The 18,647-nt window shown below is 47.2% G+C and overlaps 1 protein-coding gene across 1 annotated transcript in view; it reads right to left on the reverse strand.

Moving 5' to 3' along the window:
- C2 (complement C2) overlaps positions 1 to 18,647 on the reverse strand; it is a 43,303-nt gene that overhangs the window by 10,657 nt on the left and 13,999 nt on the right. Inside the window, exons 7-14 of the mRNA XM_081852506.1 lie at positions 17,620 to 17,761; positions 15,899 to 16,030; positions 13,937 to 14,026; positions 8,896 to 9,036; positions 7,444 to 7,541; positions 7,214 to 7,331; positions 4,549 to 4,702; positions 2,616 to 2,692 (exon numbers count right to left, since the gene is read on the reverse strand). Of these exons, the coding sequence (XP_081708632.1) occupies positions 2,616 to 2,692; positions 4,549 to 4,702; positions 7,214 to 7,331; positions 7,444 to 7,541; positions 8,896 to 9,036; positions 13,937 to 14,026; positions 15,899 to 16,030; positions 17,620 to 17,761 (952 nt within the window). The remainder of the gene's footprint in view (positions 1 to 2,615; positions 2,693 to 4,548; positions 4,703 to 7,213; positions 7,332 to 7,443; positions 7,542 to 8,895; positions 9,037 to 13,936; positions 14,027 to 15,898; positions 16,031 to 17,619; positions 17,762 to 18,647) is intronic.

An 18,647-nucleotide genomic window follows, 5' to 3' on the forward strand; every position in this document is an offset into this window, starting at 1 on the left:
CAAACGACTTGTCCGTAGAACTGCATTTGCAAAATCCAGAGAAGCGCAAATTTTAAAGCATAGCTGCGTTTGGTTCACGTATTGTTACCTGTTAGGTCAGTTTGCCTTTAAGTGCAAACGGAATTGAAATTCTCCCCCACCTGCAATCTCAGGTATCAGCTCTAAGTCCTTCTAATGAACAGGTGAGAGATGAAAACAATGGCGGAATACAATCAAAGAGCCAAAGTTGTCATAGCATGGCTCCCATAAGCTGACAGCTGGTGCAAGGAGAAACTTGACTTACCAGCAGAGGAGATCACAGTCTCTTCCTCATTTCTCTTTTAGCAAAACTGGGCGTGGTTGTTCATTGTTTGATGGTTTCGTGGGAGGCGATTGAAACTAAATCCTTCGAAGACAGAGGTCCTCTGGCTGGGTCGGGATGGCATGGGGATGAGGGACCAACTCCCTTCTCTTGCGGGGGCCCAATTAGTGCCATTGCCTTCCGTTAAGAGTTTGGGTGTAATCCTTGACGCCTCCCTTTCCATGGAGGCGCAGGTTACAGCAACAGCCAAGGCGACATTTTTCCACCTTCGCCGCATTAAGCAGTTGGTCCCTTCCCTTTCCCGCCCCGCCCTGGCCACAGTGATCCATGCAATGGTCACCTCCAGGCTTGGCTACTGTAATTCGCTGTACACAGGGCTGCCCTTGAAGCTGTCCCAGAAACTCCAGCGGGTGCAGAATGCTGCAGCGAGGCTCCTCACGGGGTCACTGCCATGGGAGCATATTCACCTGGTACTTTACCAGCTGCACTGGCTCCCGGTGGAGTATAGGGTCAGGTTCAAGGTGCTGGTCTTGACCTTTAAAGCCCTTTGTGGCTTAGGGCCCTCGTATCTATGGGACCACCTCTCCTGGTATGCCCCGCAGAGGACCTTAAGGTCCATGAATAACCATAGTTTAGAGGTCCTGGGCCCTAAGGAAGTCAGACTACCTTCCACCAGGGCCAGGGCCTTTTCAGTGATGGCTCCAACCTGGTGGAATGCTCTGTCCCATGAGATTAGGGCCCTTCAGGATTTAACCTCCTTCCGTCGGGCCTGTAAGACACAGCTATTCTGCCTGGCCTTTAATTTGAATTCAGCCTGATCTTTTATTTCCCTTCCCTTCCCTTCCCTCCCCCTCCCCTTTTATGAAGATCACCCGGTCTGAGACTCCACAGCTAATTCTCCCCTGGCCTCCTCGCTGGCCTAAGTAGAACCAATTCAGCCACCTAGCCCCGGGGATTAGGGACGCAGGTGGCACTGTGGGTTATACCACAGAGCTTAGGACTTGCCGATCAGAAGGTCGGTGGTTCAAATCCCTGCGACGGGGTGAGTTCCTGTTGCTCGGTCCCTGCTCCTGCCAACCTAGCAGTTCGAAAGCACTTCAAAGTGCAAGTAGATAAATAGGTACCGCTCCTGCGGGAAGAGTCGGTCACAACTGGACCTAATGGTCAGGGGCCCCTTTACCTTTACCTTAGCCCTGGGGATTATCTAATTGATTTTTGATTTTTGAATTTTATTGTTATTCATGTTTTCATACTGTATTTTATGCTGCTTTTATAATCAAGTGTTTTAAAGCGTTTTAAATTTGTTGTTAGCCGCCCTGAGCCCGGTTTTTGAACTGGGAAGGGCAGGGTATAAATAAAAATTTATTATTTTATTATATTGTTTGTGCGGTTGGGAGGAGCTGGGCTATCAACCTGTGTCAATAGCTGCTTCCTCCATGGTTCAGTTCTCTTGGTAATGATAATAATACTAATAATATTTTTTATTTATACCCCGCCCTCCCCAGCCAAGGCCGGGCTCAGGACAGCTAGCAAGCAATAATAAAAACAAGTTGAATGAATACAACTTAAAAACAAGATTAAAAGACAACATTAAAATATTAAAATGCAGCCTCATCACAGGAGGAGAAAGGAAAAAGAAAGAGGGGGAGGGAATCAAAGGCCAGGTGGAACAACTCTGTCTTACAGTCCCTGCGGAAAGAAATCAGATCCTGCAGGGCCCTGGTCTCATGAGACAGAGTGTTCCACCAGGCCGGAGCCCGTGTTGAAAAGGCCCTGGCTCTGGTTGAGGCTAATCTAACTTCCTTAGGGCTCGGGACCTCTAGAGTGTTGCTATTTATGGACCTTGAGGCTCTCCGTGGGGCATACTGGGAGAGGCGGTGCCATAGGTACGAGGGTCCTAGGCCGTGAAAGGCTTTAAAGGTCAAAAGCAGCACCTTAAATCTGACCCTGTACTCCACCGGGAGCCAGTGCAACTGGAAAAGCACTGGGTGAATATGCTCCCATGGCAGAGACCCCGTGAGGAGCCTCGCTGCAGCATTCTGCACCCGCTGGAGTTTCTGGGACAGCTTCAAGGGCAGCCCCGCGTAGAACGAATTACAGTAGTCAAGCCTGGAGGTGACCGTCGCATGGATCACTGTGGCCAGGTCAGGGCGGGAAAGGTAAGGGACCAACTAGTAAGGAGATAAGACGGCTTGCTAGATCTGGCCAATGGCCCATCTAGTCCAGCATTCTGTTCTCACAGTGGCAAGCCTTACCTCTGAGCCTTGACCCATCCCCCAAATGGGTGGCTCTTGGGGTAGCCTGAGGCACTCACCGTGGTCCTTGCATGTGGCACCTGGCTTCATCTTCAGGGCTCTGTTGGCACCTTCTGTGCAAGGAAGACAAATTGGCCTGCAGAGAAGACAAATAATTGCCGCCGACTTGGGAGCTTGAACCTTCAAAAGAGATGTGGAAGGGGGAGAGGGGGACTGGAAGGACCCCCCCAGCAAGGACAACATCAAAACGGTGGAGATGGCATGGTCCTCCTGGTCTACTTTGCTTTCCCCATGACCGGCCAAAGCAGAAATAGGAAAAATAGCACCCAGGGGCCAATTTCTGGCAGACTGCTCAGCACCTTTTATAGGATGGGATCCTTTGCTGGACTTTAGCATGAATTGGCCACACACTTGGGTTCTTGAGTGGCTGGGGAAACCCAGCCAGATGGGTGGGGCATAAATAAATCATCATCATCATCATCATGGGAGGGGTGGCTAACACCCCAGAGGACAGGATCACACTTCAAAACGACCTTGACAGATTAGAGAACTGGGCCAAAACAAACAAGATGAATTTTAACAGGGAGAAATGTAAAGTATTGCACTTGGGCAAAAAAAATGAGAGGCACAAATACAAGATGGGTGACACCTGGCTTGAGAGCAGTACATGTGAAAAGGATCTAGGAGTCTTGGTTGACCACAAACTTGACATGAGCCAACAGTGTGACGCGGCAGCTAAAAAAGCCAATCAATTCGGGGCTGCATCAATAGGAGTATAGCATCTAGATCAAGGGAAGTAATAGTGCCACTGTATTCTGCTCTGGTCAGACCTCACCTGGAGTACTGTGTCCAGTTCTGGGCACCACAGTTCAAGAAGGACACGGACAAACTGGAACGTGTCCAGAGGAGGGCAACCAAAATGGTCAAAGGCCGGAAACGATGCCTTATGAAGAACGGCTAAGGGAGCTGGGCATGTTTAGCCTGGAGAAGAGGAGGTTAAGGGGTGATATGATAGCCATGTTCAAATATATAAAAGGATGTCACATAGAGGAGGGAGAAAGGTTGTTTTCTGCTGCTCCAGAGAAGCGGACACGGAGCAATGGTTCCAAACTACAAGAAAAAAGATTCCACCTAAACATTAGGAAGAACTTCCTGACAGTAAGAGCTGTTCGACAGTGGAATTTGCTGCCAAGGAGTGTGGTGGAGTCTCCTTCTTTGGAGGTCTTTAAGCAGAGGCTTGACAACCATATGTCAGGAGTGCTCTGATGGTGTTTCCTGCTTGGCAGGGGGTTGGACTCGATGGCCCTTGTGGTCTCTTCCAACTCTATGATTCTATGATTCGATGATGATGATGATGATCATCATCATCATCATCATCATCATCTTCCAGAAGAGCATCAACTTGTAATAATGTAATCCTGGTTATGTTCTGAGATCACTCAGTGTAAACTCTTGCTTTTTAAATGGAGGCTACGATACTGGTTCATGGAGATTGTGATCCCCACAAGATTGAGAGCCTAAGCATGGCTTAGGCCGCATCCACAGCATACATTTAAAGCACTCTTATGCTTTATCCTGGGAACTGTAGCTTCTTAAGGGTGCTGAGCTCACAGAGCTACAATTCCCGGCACCCTTCGCCAACTACAATGCCCAGAATTCTCCATGACTGTAAAAACTGCACAAAGACCGCTTGACATCTATGGTGTGGGTGTGATCTTAGAGGACAACAGAACTGCATCTCTTCCTTCTATATTCCCTCCTTTGGTGAAGGTTCATAAGCAAAGGCTGGATGGCCGCCTAACAAGAATGCTGTAGTACTGATCATCCCGCAGAGGGTACAATCAGATGGCCTTTGGGGGTCCCCTACAACTCTGATTCCTGCTTTTAATACTGTTTGTGCCTGAAGTGTTTTTTGGGTGGTCACACTGCTTCGTTTCCAATCAGTAACGGAGCCCTTCGTCTGACTGAATCTGCCCTGATATGGCACATTACCTGATCCTCCCGCCAAACTGCACGGGTTTCTCCAGTTCGAGTAAGGAGAGATCATAGTCGTAGAATTCCTGGATCCCCTGAGCCACCTTGGCTTTCACGTTGAACAATTCGTGGTCAATCCGCCTCTTTATTCGCAATTTGGTCCCTCCTCTAGCTAGGGAGAGAAGAGTGAAACATCTTCAGAGTCTATCTTCACCCCCAAAGCACGCCCCTCTTCCCCAACGCTGTGGCTGGAGAGTATTGGGTGAGATTCCGTAGCCTTGAATTTGAATATGAGCGAACTCAGTTTCCCATCCCCACCGCCTCTCTTTGCTATTGTGTTTTCTTTATAGAGTGTTGCAATAAATCATCGCCGCACATTGGAGACAAGCCTGCCTGCCTGCCTTTCTCAGCGAGCACTTTGAGCCCCGGATCGCTCTTGACCTGATGTGAACTGAATCCAGAGCTTTCTTGATCCAATCTGGATCTGTCTCGAATCGGCCTGAAGTGGTTCAAGCTTCGACCAGATCAGTTGGACGTGTCGTCTAGTTACCACGCCTTGCTGCCAACAGAGCAATCGATGGGACTTTCTTCTGGGTATAGGATCACAGCTGGAGCATGCATAACAGAAACGACCACATATTCTTTCCCCGTTTACCTCCTCCACTATTTCCTCTTTGCTTCTGTTGAGTTTTAGATTCAAAGTCCACTGAGAACTATCCTCTTGTATTCCTAAAGCACCATGAATGAGGACAGTCGTCTATCTGATGTAAGAATCAGAGACAGAAGGGTGTACATTTTGATTTGATTACGTTTCAAATATGAATTGCGTTTAACCTGTTAGAAAGATAGAACGCTTCGCTGAGTAGTTTTATGTCTAGTTCCTCTGTGACTATACCTTACAACTGCTGTGCTCTCTAGGCCATAAACAAGAAATCCTATCTAACCCTGAAAGTGGTACAAACAGCCACTGCTGATGTTTTTCTAAGCTTGTTTTGGTTAACATTGGAATGTGAACCCAAATTCTTTTTGAGACTTCCTGTAGGCTCAGGGACAAATGGAAGAGGTGAAGGAATGAGACAGAGAGAGAATGGAAACGACTCTGATCACAGGCTTGGTTACCACGGCAACATGTGACACCTGTGACCAAAGATGGTCAAATGACCTAGGCACTTGTGGGAATCCCAAGGTAATGGGGCGGCGGGGGGGGGGGGAGTTGACAGCAGGAAGATGCCATACATGTTTTCTACCTAATGACCTGTGAACTTTCTTGACAGACAAAAAGGGAGTGCTTTATGTTTAAGAATGTTTCATGACTAACTTTGTGTGCTATACAGTGGTACCTCGGGTTAAGTACTTAATTCATTCCGGAGGTCCGTTATTAACCTGAAACTGTTCTTAACCTGAAGCACCTCTTTAGCTAATGGAGCCTCCTGCTGCCGCTGCGCAACCGGAGCATGATTTCTGTTCTCATCCTGAAGCAAAGTTCTTAACCTGAGGTACTATTTCTGGGTTAGCGGAGTCTGTAACCTGAAGCGTATGTAACCCGAAGTACCACTGTATACGCTTTTGCTCTTCTTAACTGGCACACGAGCTGAGCTTTATCCTCTTGCAACAGAAAATAAACGTTGGGTCCCTAACCGGATACTGGACTTGAAAATAGGTTCCTTGGATCCGTGGATTATTTAAAAGGTGGTTTCCCGCCTGGGTAACAGGCAAGGTGGTGTCGAATTTGAATTCTTGTGGTATTCCGGCAAAACTAACCGGAAGAATACGAAATCAACGTGATTGAGTTTTTAAGAAAGAATGATTTCTTAAAATTATTTATAGAAATGATTTCTTGAAATGATTTCCAATCATTTGTAGAGTATGTACAAAATTATTGTAAACAAATTAATATGTTAGCAGGCTGAATATAAAAACATGCAGTGGTTAAAAAAAATCTATATGGAACATAGGGGATAAATAATAAATTAGTTTAATTTGGAAATGCAGTAAGATATTATGAGAACCAGGAACCGCAGAAAGAAGGGGAAGGGAGTCAAAATAAGATATACCCGTATTTTTTGCTCTATAAGATGCACCAGACCACAAGACGCACCTAGTTTTTGGAGGAGGAAAACAAGAAAAAAAAAATATTCTGAATCCCAGAAGCCAGAACAGCAGGAGGGATCGCTGCGCAGTGAAAGCAGCGATCCCTCTTGCTGTTCTGGCTTCTGGGATAGCTGCGCAGCCTGCATTCGCTCCATAGGACGCACACACATTTCCCCTTACTTTTTAGGAGGGAAAAAGTGAGTCTTATAGAGCAAAAAATACAGTATATGATCAGCTGTTTGCTTTTCAAGTTTTTTAGAATTTTTTTATGTTGTAAAATTAATTATAAAAGTAAAATCGAATTCTTACCACATACACGTATATACTTTAGGGGCAGCTGCACCTGCTTGCTATCCTCGCACGCCGAAAGCAATCATACTCTCATAGGCTAAGTTTTGATTTCTTCTGTACAAGCCAAGGGGGTCTTCCTTGGCTTACACAGCCAGCCAATTGCATTTCCCCCCCCCCCCGAATCAGCTGCCCAAAGCGGCTCACTCACTCTGCCCTTTAATGGAAGGGCCGGCCCTGTCTCCAGAGCTCCCCTAGAGCAGAAACGCAGAGTTAAAAACTCGTTCTGTTTTTCCTTTTGCACCTTTTTCCAGAATGACGGTCCATCCTGCTGTGTTGTTGAATTTGCTGAAGCAGTGAGCGGACGTTAAAACCCACGTCTTTGAAATCAGGGCGCCCCGACAAGAAGGTTCTGTCAGTGTCTACAATGGAGAGTGGATAAGGTTGGTTTCATCCAGGTCAGGCACTCCCAAAATGAGGGATTAACAATATCATAAAGGGGGGGGGTGTGGACAGAGAGCAGCCTCTACTCACGTTGTATTGGAGGAGCACGTGCCATGGGTTCTTCTGCTCCCAGCTAGCGCTGTCAGAGTTGTTCGCCAAGCCACATATATCATGAAGATCTCTGGGATCTGAGAGCATTGGAATGGGAAGGGGAAAGAAAACCCGGTCGTTTTCAACATGCTCACCTCATTTTCTTACTCTGCTTTTTCAGACTTTCTCATAATAGCATAGGAAACTGGGATAAGCAGTCAAATACAACATTTCCTGTTTGCCTAGAGGGGCCATGCAGGGGAACGTTGGTCCAGCCACTTGAACTTCCTGTTACACCTGGTCTGGAGCATCCTCCCTTTGCATGTGACCAGGTAGGTGGGCGTGGCCCTTCCAGACCCCACAAAAGGTCCAGTCATGCAGCCACCTTCCTCTTTCGATGCCTTTTCTCCTCATGGACTGCACTGCTGCCTCTCAGTCAGCAGCACCTGGGCCCATCCTTACGAGGATGTAAGCCACACTGTCTCTGTAACTATAAGCTAAAGTCTGCCTTCAGGGATCCAACTGTGAACTGAATGTGAGTAAACGTCATATTACTTTTAAAATAAGACTGTTGTGTCTTTATTATTTTAGGAGGGATCTTACCAGGAATAATAGAACTTAAGAGATTCTAATGAATCTGCAACTAGCTTCCTGCTATGTAAAGACGGAAATTACTGTATGAATAAACTCACTAATGTAAGTTAGGAAACATAATATTTAATCAATATATTCTCTCCTGCTACCTACAACATTCCCACAGAAACTACTTAAACCAAGCAACAACACCGGGTCCATTTAGTTCAGTAATGTCCACACCAGGGTTGGGTGAATCTTTCTGGATTAAATCTGGTAGATGGATGAGGCCGGCCACCTGTCAATCACCTGAAGTCAGCTGCAAGGAGCTTTGAAATCCTGAAGTCGGGACTTCAAAGCACCTGGCAAGGTGCTGCTAAAACAAAGCCCCCCCCCTTCCGTTTTAGCAGGCAATTCCAGGCAAAGTCCTTCCACCAGGAAGGGGTGTGAATGGAATCCAGCCAAACTGAGCAGGATTTAACCCCTGCTCATTGGTTGCTCAAGGTTGTCACATGCCAACACTGGGCTTGACTGGAAGAATACAGAAGCTGGCCACTTTTGGATTACAATGGGTGATGTCCCATTGTTTTATACCAGGAGGAGAACGGGTTCTTTAGATGTGGAAGCTAGGAAGTGAGGCCCAGGAGGTAAGGATTGGCGTTTGCAGTTGCCTTTGGAAACAAGTTTGACCATTGGGCATGCTCACAGCATGCTTCCTCACTCTGCCCTTCCTCTTGCCATGGCCGTACCTTTGTTTAGCGTTTAAAGCCTGCAGCAGCCGGCATCCCCAGTCTCCCATCTAAGTATTAACCAGGCCTGACCCTGTTTCGCTTCCAAGGTTGGACCCTGTCTTTGTTGAGTGCCAGAGAACATACACACCCAGGACATCTTCAAAGGCTGCCTTCAATTCCTTAAGGTCATTCAACTTGAAGGCGTGCCTCTCGCCCGGTTTTTTGGACGCTATCTCATTCATGGCGCTCCAATCTACGTCCACAGTTCCAACTCCAAATGCATAGATATCTGAATGAAAGAGGGAAAAGAGACAGAAAGCATTGCTGGACATCCCGGAAGCAAAGTCCAAAATCCCATCACCGGTGGAGCTTAACTCTCAAAAATTCATGCCACCAGCCACGAGTTGTTTTTGTGTTTTAAACTGTTTTTAATTAGTGCAGATGATGGCTCAGTTGGTTAGTGCGTGGTGCTGAGAATGCCAAGGTTGCAAGGTTCGATCCCCAGTTGGGGCAGCTGCATATTCCTGCATTGCAGGGGGGTTGGACTGGATGATCTTCAGGGTCCCCTTCCAACTCTACAAATCTATGATTCTGTGATTTTATTTGTAATACGCCTTGAGGTGGTGGTTCAGAAGGCGATTCATAAGTATTGAATTGAATTTTTATTACGGTCACAGACCAGTTCCGGCTCACTTACAATATCAAGAAAATCATAAAACACAACAGGAATACATTTAATTGCAGTTCCGTATAACAGAGACAAGTCAGATATAGTGGCAATTAAAAATATATACAGTATTAAATCTTGATCACTAAAATATAACCTAAAATGGTCATTTAAAACCTTAATCATTTTGGTAGTACAGCTTCTTCCCTAAGTTTTATGGCAGTCGCACAGAATTTGGCCACCCTTAGCGTGATCTCTAGATCCTTGTCCTTGCAAGTTAATTGCAACTATAATGTGCCAACTGGCCTTCCAAGTGTTGTTAAACCTGGGCATCTGGACTTAACAGTCTTCTGCTCTCTGCTGCCTTTATGATAATGTTTATAATTAAGGTTTCATGTGCAACATACTTGAGCTCATTCTGCTGAGTGAAGCCCCTTGGACATCGGCCCTAATTTCCCTTCCCTCAAACTTCCTTGTTGAGGGGAATCCCAGAGAACCAGGAACCTTCTACCGGCTCTTTCTAAACTGTGTTCTCAGGAAACACAGCTGGGTTTCCTCAGAAGTTAATCAGGACGCAGGCAGATAAGCTTTCCTGAAAGCATGCCAACCAAACCACACATCAGATTCCTCCCTGCTCAACAACATATCCCAGGAGCGTCGGCTTGCGAGGGCGATTGTGGAAGGGGGGCAATGTTGCCTGCGGTGCAGTGCGTGTGACATCACTTTTGTGATGTCGGGAGGAGCTGGGGTGGAGCCAAACGCAGCAGCAGCTCTCTTTCAATGCCCGGTGGGTGGGGGGCTGTTTTGACCAGGGGTCAGAAATCTTTTTTAGCTGTGGGCTGGTCCACCGTCCCTCAGACCATGTGGTGGGCCAGACTATATTTTTTTTTGGGGGGGGGGACAAATTCCTATGCCCCACAAATAACCCAGAGATGCATTTTAAATAAAAGCACACATTCTACTCATGTAAAAACACCAGGCAGGGCCCACAAATAACCCAGAGATGCATTTTAAATACAGTGGGACCTCGGGTTACAAACACCTCAGGTTACAAACACTTCGGGTTACAGACTCCGTTAACCCAGAAATAGTAGCTTGGGTTAAGAACTTTGCTTCAGGATAAGAACAGAAACCGTGCAGTGGTGGCGCAGCAGCGGGAGGTCCCATTAGCTAAAGTGGTGCTTAAGGTTAAGAACGGTTTCAGGTTAAGAATGGACCTCCGGAACGAATTAAGTTTGTAACCAGAGGTACCACGGTAAAAGGACACATTCTACTCATGTAAAAACACAGTGATTCCTGGACCGTCCGCGGGCCAGATTGAGAAGGCGATTGGGCTGCATCCGGCCCCCGGGCCTTAGTTTGCCTACCCCTGGTTTTGACCTTGCTTCCCATCAGCGGTAGGAGGAGGAAAAGGAGGTGGTCACTGCAGCCACACTGCGCTTGTCTCTGCACTCAGCCACCTCCACCTCCTGATTTTTGGGGACAATAGGAGGATCCGGCCCCCTCTCCAAAATATTGGGGGGCCCAAAGGGCTCAGCCTCCATCAGTTGGCACCCCAACTTCTCCTCAAAAATATGTAAGGATTCCGTGAGCGATGCATAGTACACAGGAAGATGCCTAGCCAAGCACATTCTTTTACGAGGAGAATGTGGAGAATGTGTACTTGTAGAGAATTGGGGCACCTTTGTTTTTGGTTTGTAATAAATAAAAATCTGCCTTTATTCCCTTATGGGGGACACAAGAGCCCTTATAGAGTCCTTTGTAGGTTCTCCATCGGTAGGAGAAAATAACAGAGGCCAACCAGAGAATATTGAGAAGCAAAGCAGCTAGTAAGCCTGATCTTTATTGAACTGTTGCAACAGGGTGCTCCCCTCACACGCAGGAAAGGAGGAGGACCCAGAACAAAGGTGTGCCTCTTCTTATATAGACATTTTAAATTCCCTGCCCTGGAGCTCAAGACCACTCCTCCATACATCATACATAAATCACAGAAGGGGTGTAGCCCAAGACCACCCCCCACAAACATCATACGTACATCACAGAATAGGCGGTCTACAACAGAAATTTGAATGTTGTTGTTTTTCCTGTCTGCCAGGTTATCTGATAATGCCTTATCTGATTGCCTTTCCTGGTAGTCTGCCCATTCCTTTGAGATGGTGATTTCCCAATTCCTGAGACAATGGGAAGGTTCCCTCACCCCTCCCTCCTTGCAGAGAAAACATTTGGTCAGTTTGGGAGTCAAAATGGTTTCAGGGCGGTCTTCCTGTGCTGCTCCAGACATGTAGTCCACATATCTATGTATGTGCTTGGTTGGTACATTTTATGAACATTTATTATATATATATAAGACCTTAATTTTTTTATTTCAGGATCATTCATCGCTTCTGACATTAGCATTTACAAGCCGGACTTAGAACAAAATGGTGCAAGTGTGAAGTACTGCAGTGCAGGATTCAAGCCACTTCCATTCATCACATACACCCAACCCCAACCCCCAGCAAGTCAGCCTTTGGGGGTCACTGAGCATGTTCTAGGCTGGGACTCCCTCCCCATGACCCCTGTTACTAGGGTGGCCATGTGTCCTCTTTTTTCTGGGACATCTCCTCTTTTTCAGGGGTTAGAATTTCTGCCTGGGTAGATTTTTTAAAATTTGCCAAAATGTCTCTGGCTATACTTTCTGGAGGAGACATAGACGTAACTGGTGGTTGGAAACTTGCTTTCCTCTTCTCTTCTCCTCCCCGCCCCCCTCAGCAATATATCACAGCTTCTATAGCCGTCATATAGGAGGGGTGTTTAAAATGAGAGTTGTCATAGTGCCTTCTTTTTTCTCTCTCTCTTCAAAATATGGAAAAACCTACTGTTAGCTGCATAAGCACCAAGGTTCACAGCTTGGACATCATAAGTATTAGGAAACCGTATTGCGGAATGACTCATGCAATGACCCTAACACAAGTCCCGTGAAAATGGGGAGTTGCCTGTAGAAAGTTTGTCAACCCAAGATGGGTGTTTTCCTGTGGGTGTATCTTGACACAATATCCTGCACTGGCTCCCAGTGGAGTACAGGGTCAGGTTTAAGGTGCTGGTTTTGACCTTTAAAGCCCTATGCGGTCTAGGACACTCGTACCTACGGGACCGCCTTTCCTGGTATGCCCCGCAGAGGACCTTAAGGTCCACAAATGACAACATTTTGGAGGTCCTGAGTCACAAGGTGGTTAGATTGGTCTCAACTAGGGCCAGGGCCTTTTCAGTACTGGCCCCAACTTGGTGGAATGCTCTGTCACAAAAGACCAGGGCCCTGCGGGACTTAACATCTTTCCGCAGGGCCTGCAAGACAGAGCTGTTCCACTTGGCCTTCGGTTTGGACTCAGTCTGACCCTTATGTTTCCCCCCCTTATGGTTTTGATCTAGGGACTACTTTTAAAATGAGGTTGCATTTTAAATTACATTTTAACCTGTATTTTAAATTGGTTCCCCCCCCCCATTATGTTTTTACTGTAATTTTACTGGCGTTAGCCACCCTGAGTCCAGCTCTGGCCGGGGAGGGTGGGGTATAAATAAAATTTAGTATTATTATTATTATTATTATTATTATTATTATTATTATTCATAATAGTGTATTGGTGGTGGATTTATTCTGCTTTATGATTAGTTCTGTGTTGCTTCTCCAGTGCATATCTGCAGGGGCTAGAGTGCAATAAAACCAGGACAAAAATGAGGTTGCATACACAGCGTACACTGAAAGCACATTTCTACACACACCACAAAAAATGTGGGGAACTGCAGTTTGTTACGGGTGCTGGAAACTACAGCTCTGCGATGGAATAATAGAATCATAGAGCTGGAAGGGACCCAAGGGTCATCTAGTCCAACCCCTGACAGATGGGCCTCCAACCTCAGCTTAAAACCTCCAGGGAAAGAGACTCCACAACCTCTCATGGGTGTCTTGTTCCACTGCTGGAAAGCTCTTACTCTCAGAAAGCATTTGTGTGGAGCAAACTTAAGTTCCCAGCTTTCTAGTGTGGGGTGAAACGTGCTTTAAATGGATGGTGTGCATGCAACTTAAACCAGAACCCTTGTGGAATAAAAGGTTTTGGAATTTGAGCAGGCAGTAGAAGAGAAGAAGAAGAGTTTGGATTTGATATCCCACCTTTCACTCCCTTTAAGGAGTCCCAAAGCGGCTAACATTCTCCTTTCCCTTCCTCCCCCACAACAAACACTCTGTGAGGTGAGTGGGGCTGAGAGACTTCAGAGAAGTGTGACTGGCCCAAGGTCGCCCAGCAGCTGCATGTGGAGGAGCGGAGACGCGAACCCGGTTCCCCAGATTACAAGTCCACCGCTCTTAACCACTACACCACACTGGCTCTCGGATAGGCACTGATTGGAAAGGGAGCATCGTTGTCATCGTGACATTTGGGTTCTGGAAAAGAGCTTCAGCCTGCCGAGGTCGTATCTCCTCAGGTGGACCGGGCACCCTCCTTTTAACCACCACTCAAATGAAGTACTGTAGGTTTATGTGACTTACCCAGGTAGTCTTTCCTGTTTGACCTCACGTTCAAAAAGTCTTCTATGCTGCGCACGGCCTTGGTGGGGGAACCTCCCATATTGGACTTCCCTAAGAGGACAAACAAAACCACACAAACAAAATCAGGCAGCGATTCCCACATTACACGCTGGACGAGAAATCATTAAAAGGCTCCAGTGTTCACTGTCCATAGCTGTCAACTTTCAAATTTGAAAATAAGGGATCAGCAGCCTCACTTGTTCCGGGGACAGTCTACAGTCTAACAATCCGGGATAGCAGCGGGAAGCAGTGGGAAACGGCGTTGGAATAAGGGAATTTCCGGCAAATAAAGGGAAGGTTGCCAGCTATGGCACTGGCTGAAGCTGTACATTCTAAATAAATGCAGAAAGAAAGCCAGTGTGGTGTGTCAGACTAGGAACTGGGAGAGCAGGATTCAAATCCCCGCTTGGCCAATGAAGCTTACTGGGTGACCTTGGGACAGTGGCGTCGCAAGGAGAAGAGGGGGGGCGGTTTACCCCGGGTGCCATGTCTGGGGGGGAGCGTGGTTCACCCCGGGTGCGGCGGCACGAACGGCCATTACGCTGTCGCAGCCACATGTGGAGAATCCTCCATTCGCAGCCGCAGCCATGAGCAGAGGATCCCGCCAACGTCCATACGGCGCTTGGGCAGTGCCGGCAGCAAACCGCTATGTACAGTGCATGCGTGGTGTCGCACGCATGCACTGTACATAGCGACGACACACATGCGCCCTATGTAGCGGCACAGCGTGTGCGCAGCCGGCGGTTTGCCCCACCCCGGGTGTCGGTTAGCCTTCGTTTGCCCCTGCCTTGGGAGTCAGTCACAGCCTCTCAGCCTAGTCTACTTTGCAGGAGTGTTGTGGGGATTCAGTGAGGAGGGGTGAGCCATGAACACCACCTGGAGCTCCTTGCAGAAAAAAGAGGGGGTAAATAAAGAAATAAAATTAAAAGAAAGGGGAAGGTTAAGGGGAAGGGTCATAGCTGTCATAGGAGGAAAGGGTGACTCTGTGCACTGAGATTTCTCTCCGTTTCTCATTCCCCCCCCCCCCCAGTCTTAACTTCAGTTCTCGACATTTCCGCACCAAGTGGCCATTTTATAGTCCTTGCGAAAACCTGTCACCATTTCAGTGAGAATTTCTCCCAATTGTTGTGTGAGGTTTTGCCAAATATGCAAGTTTTTGCGGAGACATTTCCCCTCACAGAATGCATTTTTGGACGGTCATTTTCTGCAGTTCATGCACACAGATGACACTTCACCCATGTATATGCATCTGTGTGCAAGTTACTCGGCTGCAGAACCACAAAATGGCTGTGTCGCAGTTTGCATATTGTTTCAGAAATTTGCATATTGGGTAGATCCATCTTTAAATGTGAACCGAATCCAGTCTCTTCCTAGTCTCTACTTGGGGCCACAATGATCACCTAGTAGTTCACAGGAAATAATAATAATAATAATTATTATTTATACCCCGCCCTTCCCAATTCAAAAACCGGGCTCAGGGCGGCTAACAACAAATTTAAAACACTTAATTGTAAAAGCAGCATAAAATACAGTATAAAAACATGAATAACAATAAAATTCAAAGTTCAGAAATCAATTTAGGGGAGATCCATCTAATAAGCATTAGATAATCACAGGGCTAGCTGGCTGAATTAGTCCTACTTGGGGCAGCAAGGAGGTCAGGGGAGAATTAGCTGTGGGGTCTCAGAGCGTGTGATCTTCATAAAAGGGGAGGGGGAGGGAAGGGAAGGGAAATAAAAGATCAGGCTGAATTCAAATTAAAGGCCAGGCGGACTAGCTGTCTTACGGGCCCAACGGAAGGAGGTTAAATCCTGAAGGGCCCTAGTCTCATGGTAGGCAGAGGGACTGAAATCTCTGGCTTCTCTGCAACCTTCCTCCTATTATGGGGAGGGAGGGAGAAGGTATCTCCCCATTTCTCCTCACCGTCTGTGAACAGGATGATGGCGTGACGGATTTTGTCCCACGGCACTTTGGTAAACTCCTTCTCATTAATCATCATCTGGTAGACAGAGTCGAGGGCATCTTGAATGTTGGTTCCTGTTGCGTTGCCGTGGTCTGCAAGAGGATGAAGAAGAAGAGGAAGAGTTTGGATTTGATATCCTGCTTTATCACTACCCGAAGGAGTCTCAAAGCGGCTAACATTCTCCTTTCCCTTCCTTCCCCACAACAAACACTCTGTGAGGTGAGTGGGGCTGAGAGACTTCAGAGAAGTGTGACTGGCCCAAGGTCACCCAGCAGCTGCATGTGGAGGAGCAGGGAATCGAACCCGGTTCACCAGATTACGAGACTACCGCTCTTAATCACTACACCACACTGGCTCTCAGGATGGCATTGGCATTGGTTTTTAATTTGTTCTACACCTCTTTCAAAACTCAGGATGCCTTACAAAGCTGAAAGGGTGGGCAGTGCACTGAAACGTAAAATAAATGTAAGATGTTGAAACAGCAGGAGCAAATCAAAGGAGCTGAAACAACAGCAAGGTGAGGGGGGGGGAAATCCCAAAATTTAGGCACTAGTCACATCAGAGCCGTCTTTCCCATAGGGCTTAGTGATGCGCTGCGCCAGGGCGCTGGCTTCTCAGGGGCGCCCCAGCAAGTGGGGGAGCTGCGCGGCTTTGCTGGTGACCTCCCCTTTCCCTGCATGCCTGCCAGCTGCGCCTCGCCAACCATATGGCTGGCGGGCGCGAAGCTTGCCTCCTAAACTTTCGCGGAATAAGAGCGATCCCTGCAGAGGCTTAGGATGGAACCTGCGCCCCGCCAACTATAGTGCTATGGTAAAGGTAAAGGGACCCCTGACCATTTGGTCCAGTCGTGACCGACTCTGGGGTTGCGGCGCTCATCTCGCTTTATTGGCCGAGGGAGCCGGCGTACAGCTTCTGGGTCATGTGGCCAGCATGACTAAGCCGCTTCTGGCAAACCAGAGCAGCACACGGAAAGGCCGTTTACCTTCCCGCCGGAGCGGTACCTATTTATCTACTTGCACTTTTGATATGCTTTCAAACTGCTAGTGGGCAGGAGCTGGGACCGAGCAACGGGAGCTCACCCCGTCGCGGAGATTCGAACCGCCAACCACCGACCTTCTGATCGGCAAGTCCGAGGCTCTGTGGTTTAACCCAAAGCGCCACCAGTGGTACCTCGGGTTAAGAACTTAATTCATTCTGGAGGTCCGTTCTTAACCTGAAACTGTTCTTAACCTGAAGCACCACTTTAGCTAATGGGGCCTTCCGCTGCCGCCGCACGATTTCTGTTCTCATCCTGAAGCAAAGTTCTTAACCCGAGGTAATATTTCTGGGTTAGCAGAGTCTGTAACCTGAAGCGTCTGTAACCCGAGGTACCACTGTATATGGCTGGCTGGCGTGCAGCTTCCTTCCCAAGCCTCCCTCACCCCACACCCCCAGGCTTCCCTTGGCATTTATTACTACTCGTGAGAAGGCAGCGGCAAGATGAACATTTGGGAGCGCTGGGCAGATCTTTGCACCCCGGTGCCTCATACACTAAAGACGGCCCTGAGTCACATGTGCCTTGCAGACACATTTTCACCACCACGAAAAAAACCTGACACATTTGCTGGGCCCCGAGTTTCAGAAAATACATTTTGAACACGCAGCTGCTCAAAAACGGGTGGATGGGAATCCCTCTCAGCACCTTTGTAGTTCATCTCATTTTGAATCTTCTCAATAACGATTTCTGTATCTTCAGCTATATCATCCTGGATGTCGACGATGGTCTTGGGCCGGCTGGCGTAAGAGATGACAGAGAACCTGATGGGAACATCAAAGCTGGCAATCTGGGAAGGGGAGGAAAGAAAGAAGAAACAGGAAAACAGAGGAAGAAGGAGAAAGAGGGGCAGAGGAGGTAAAAATGTGATTCGATGGGTTCATATGATTATTATTTTTATCACGGCCTTCAGCCTAAGGTCCAAGGGTGAGTTACAAGAATGAAAACACAATATTAAAAACAGCTTGAAACAACTTAAATTACCACCAAAAGTGTATTTCAGTGACTGATAATATATATTCATTTTCTTTCAGGGAGAATCTTTTTATTTGTCTTCTGGAGAAAAATCCACCATTTCTGGTCTGGTGTAGCGGTTAGCGTGTCGAACTAGAATGGGGTTGAGGCCTTGAGCTCCTTGGAGGAAAAGATGGCATAAATGTAATAATAATGATGATGATGATGATAATTTTATTAATTATACTCCGCCCATCTGGCTGGCTTGCAGCATATATAAAACTTGGTAGAACATCAAACATTAAAAACTTCCCGATACAGGGCTGCCTGCAGATGTCTTTGAAAAGTTATATAGTTTTTGCTCTCCTTGACATCTGATGGGAGGGTGTTCCACAGGGCGGGCGCCACCACCAAGAAGGCCTTCTGCCTGGTTCCCTGTAACTTTGCTTCTCGCAATGAGGGAACCAGCAGAAGACCCTTGGCGGAGGACCTCAGGGTACATTTATATATTTATAAAAATTTAAATAAAGGCATGGTTACGTGACTGCTGTAGTTTCCTCTCAAGGAAGTCCTACAAATTGTAGTTATGACAGGATTATCATTCCCCAACTCCACCCATAGCTTAGTTACCCAGAGTGCCTTGAAGGAAGACTCTTAATGAACTGGATAATATTTATTTTTAAAAAAATTATATACCCCTGCCTTGCCCTCATAGTTCAAGG

The sequence above is a fragment of the Podarcis erhardii genome, assembly GCF_964252035.2.
Source record: "Podarcis erhardii genome assembly, chromosome: 2".
Taxonomy (NCBI): Eukaryota; Metazoa; Chordata; class Lepidosauria; order Squamata; family Lacertidae; genus Podarcis; species Podarcis erhardii.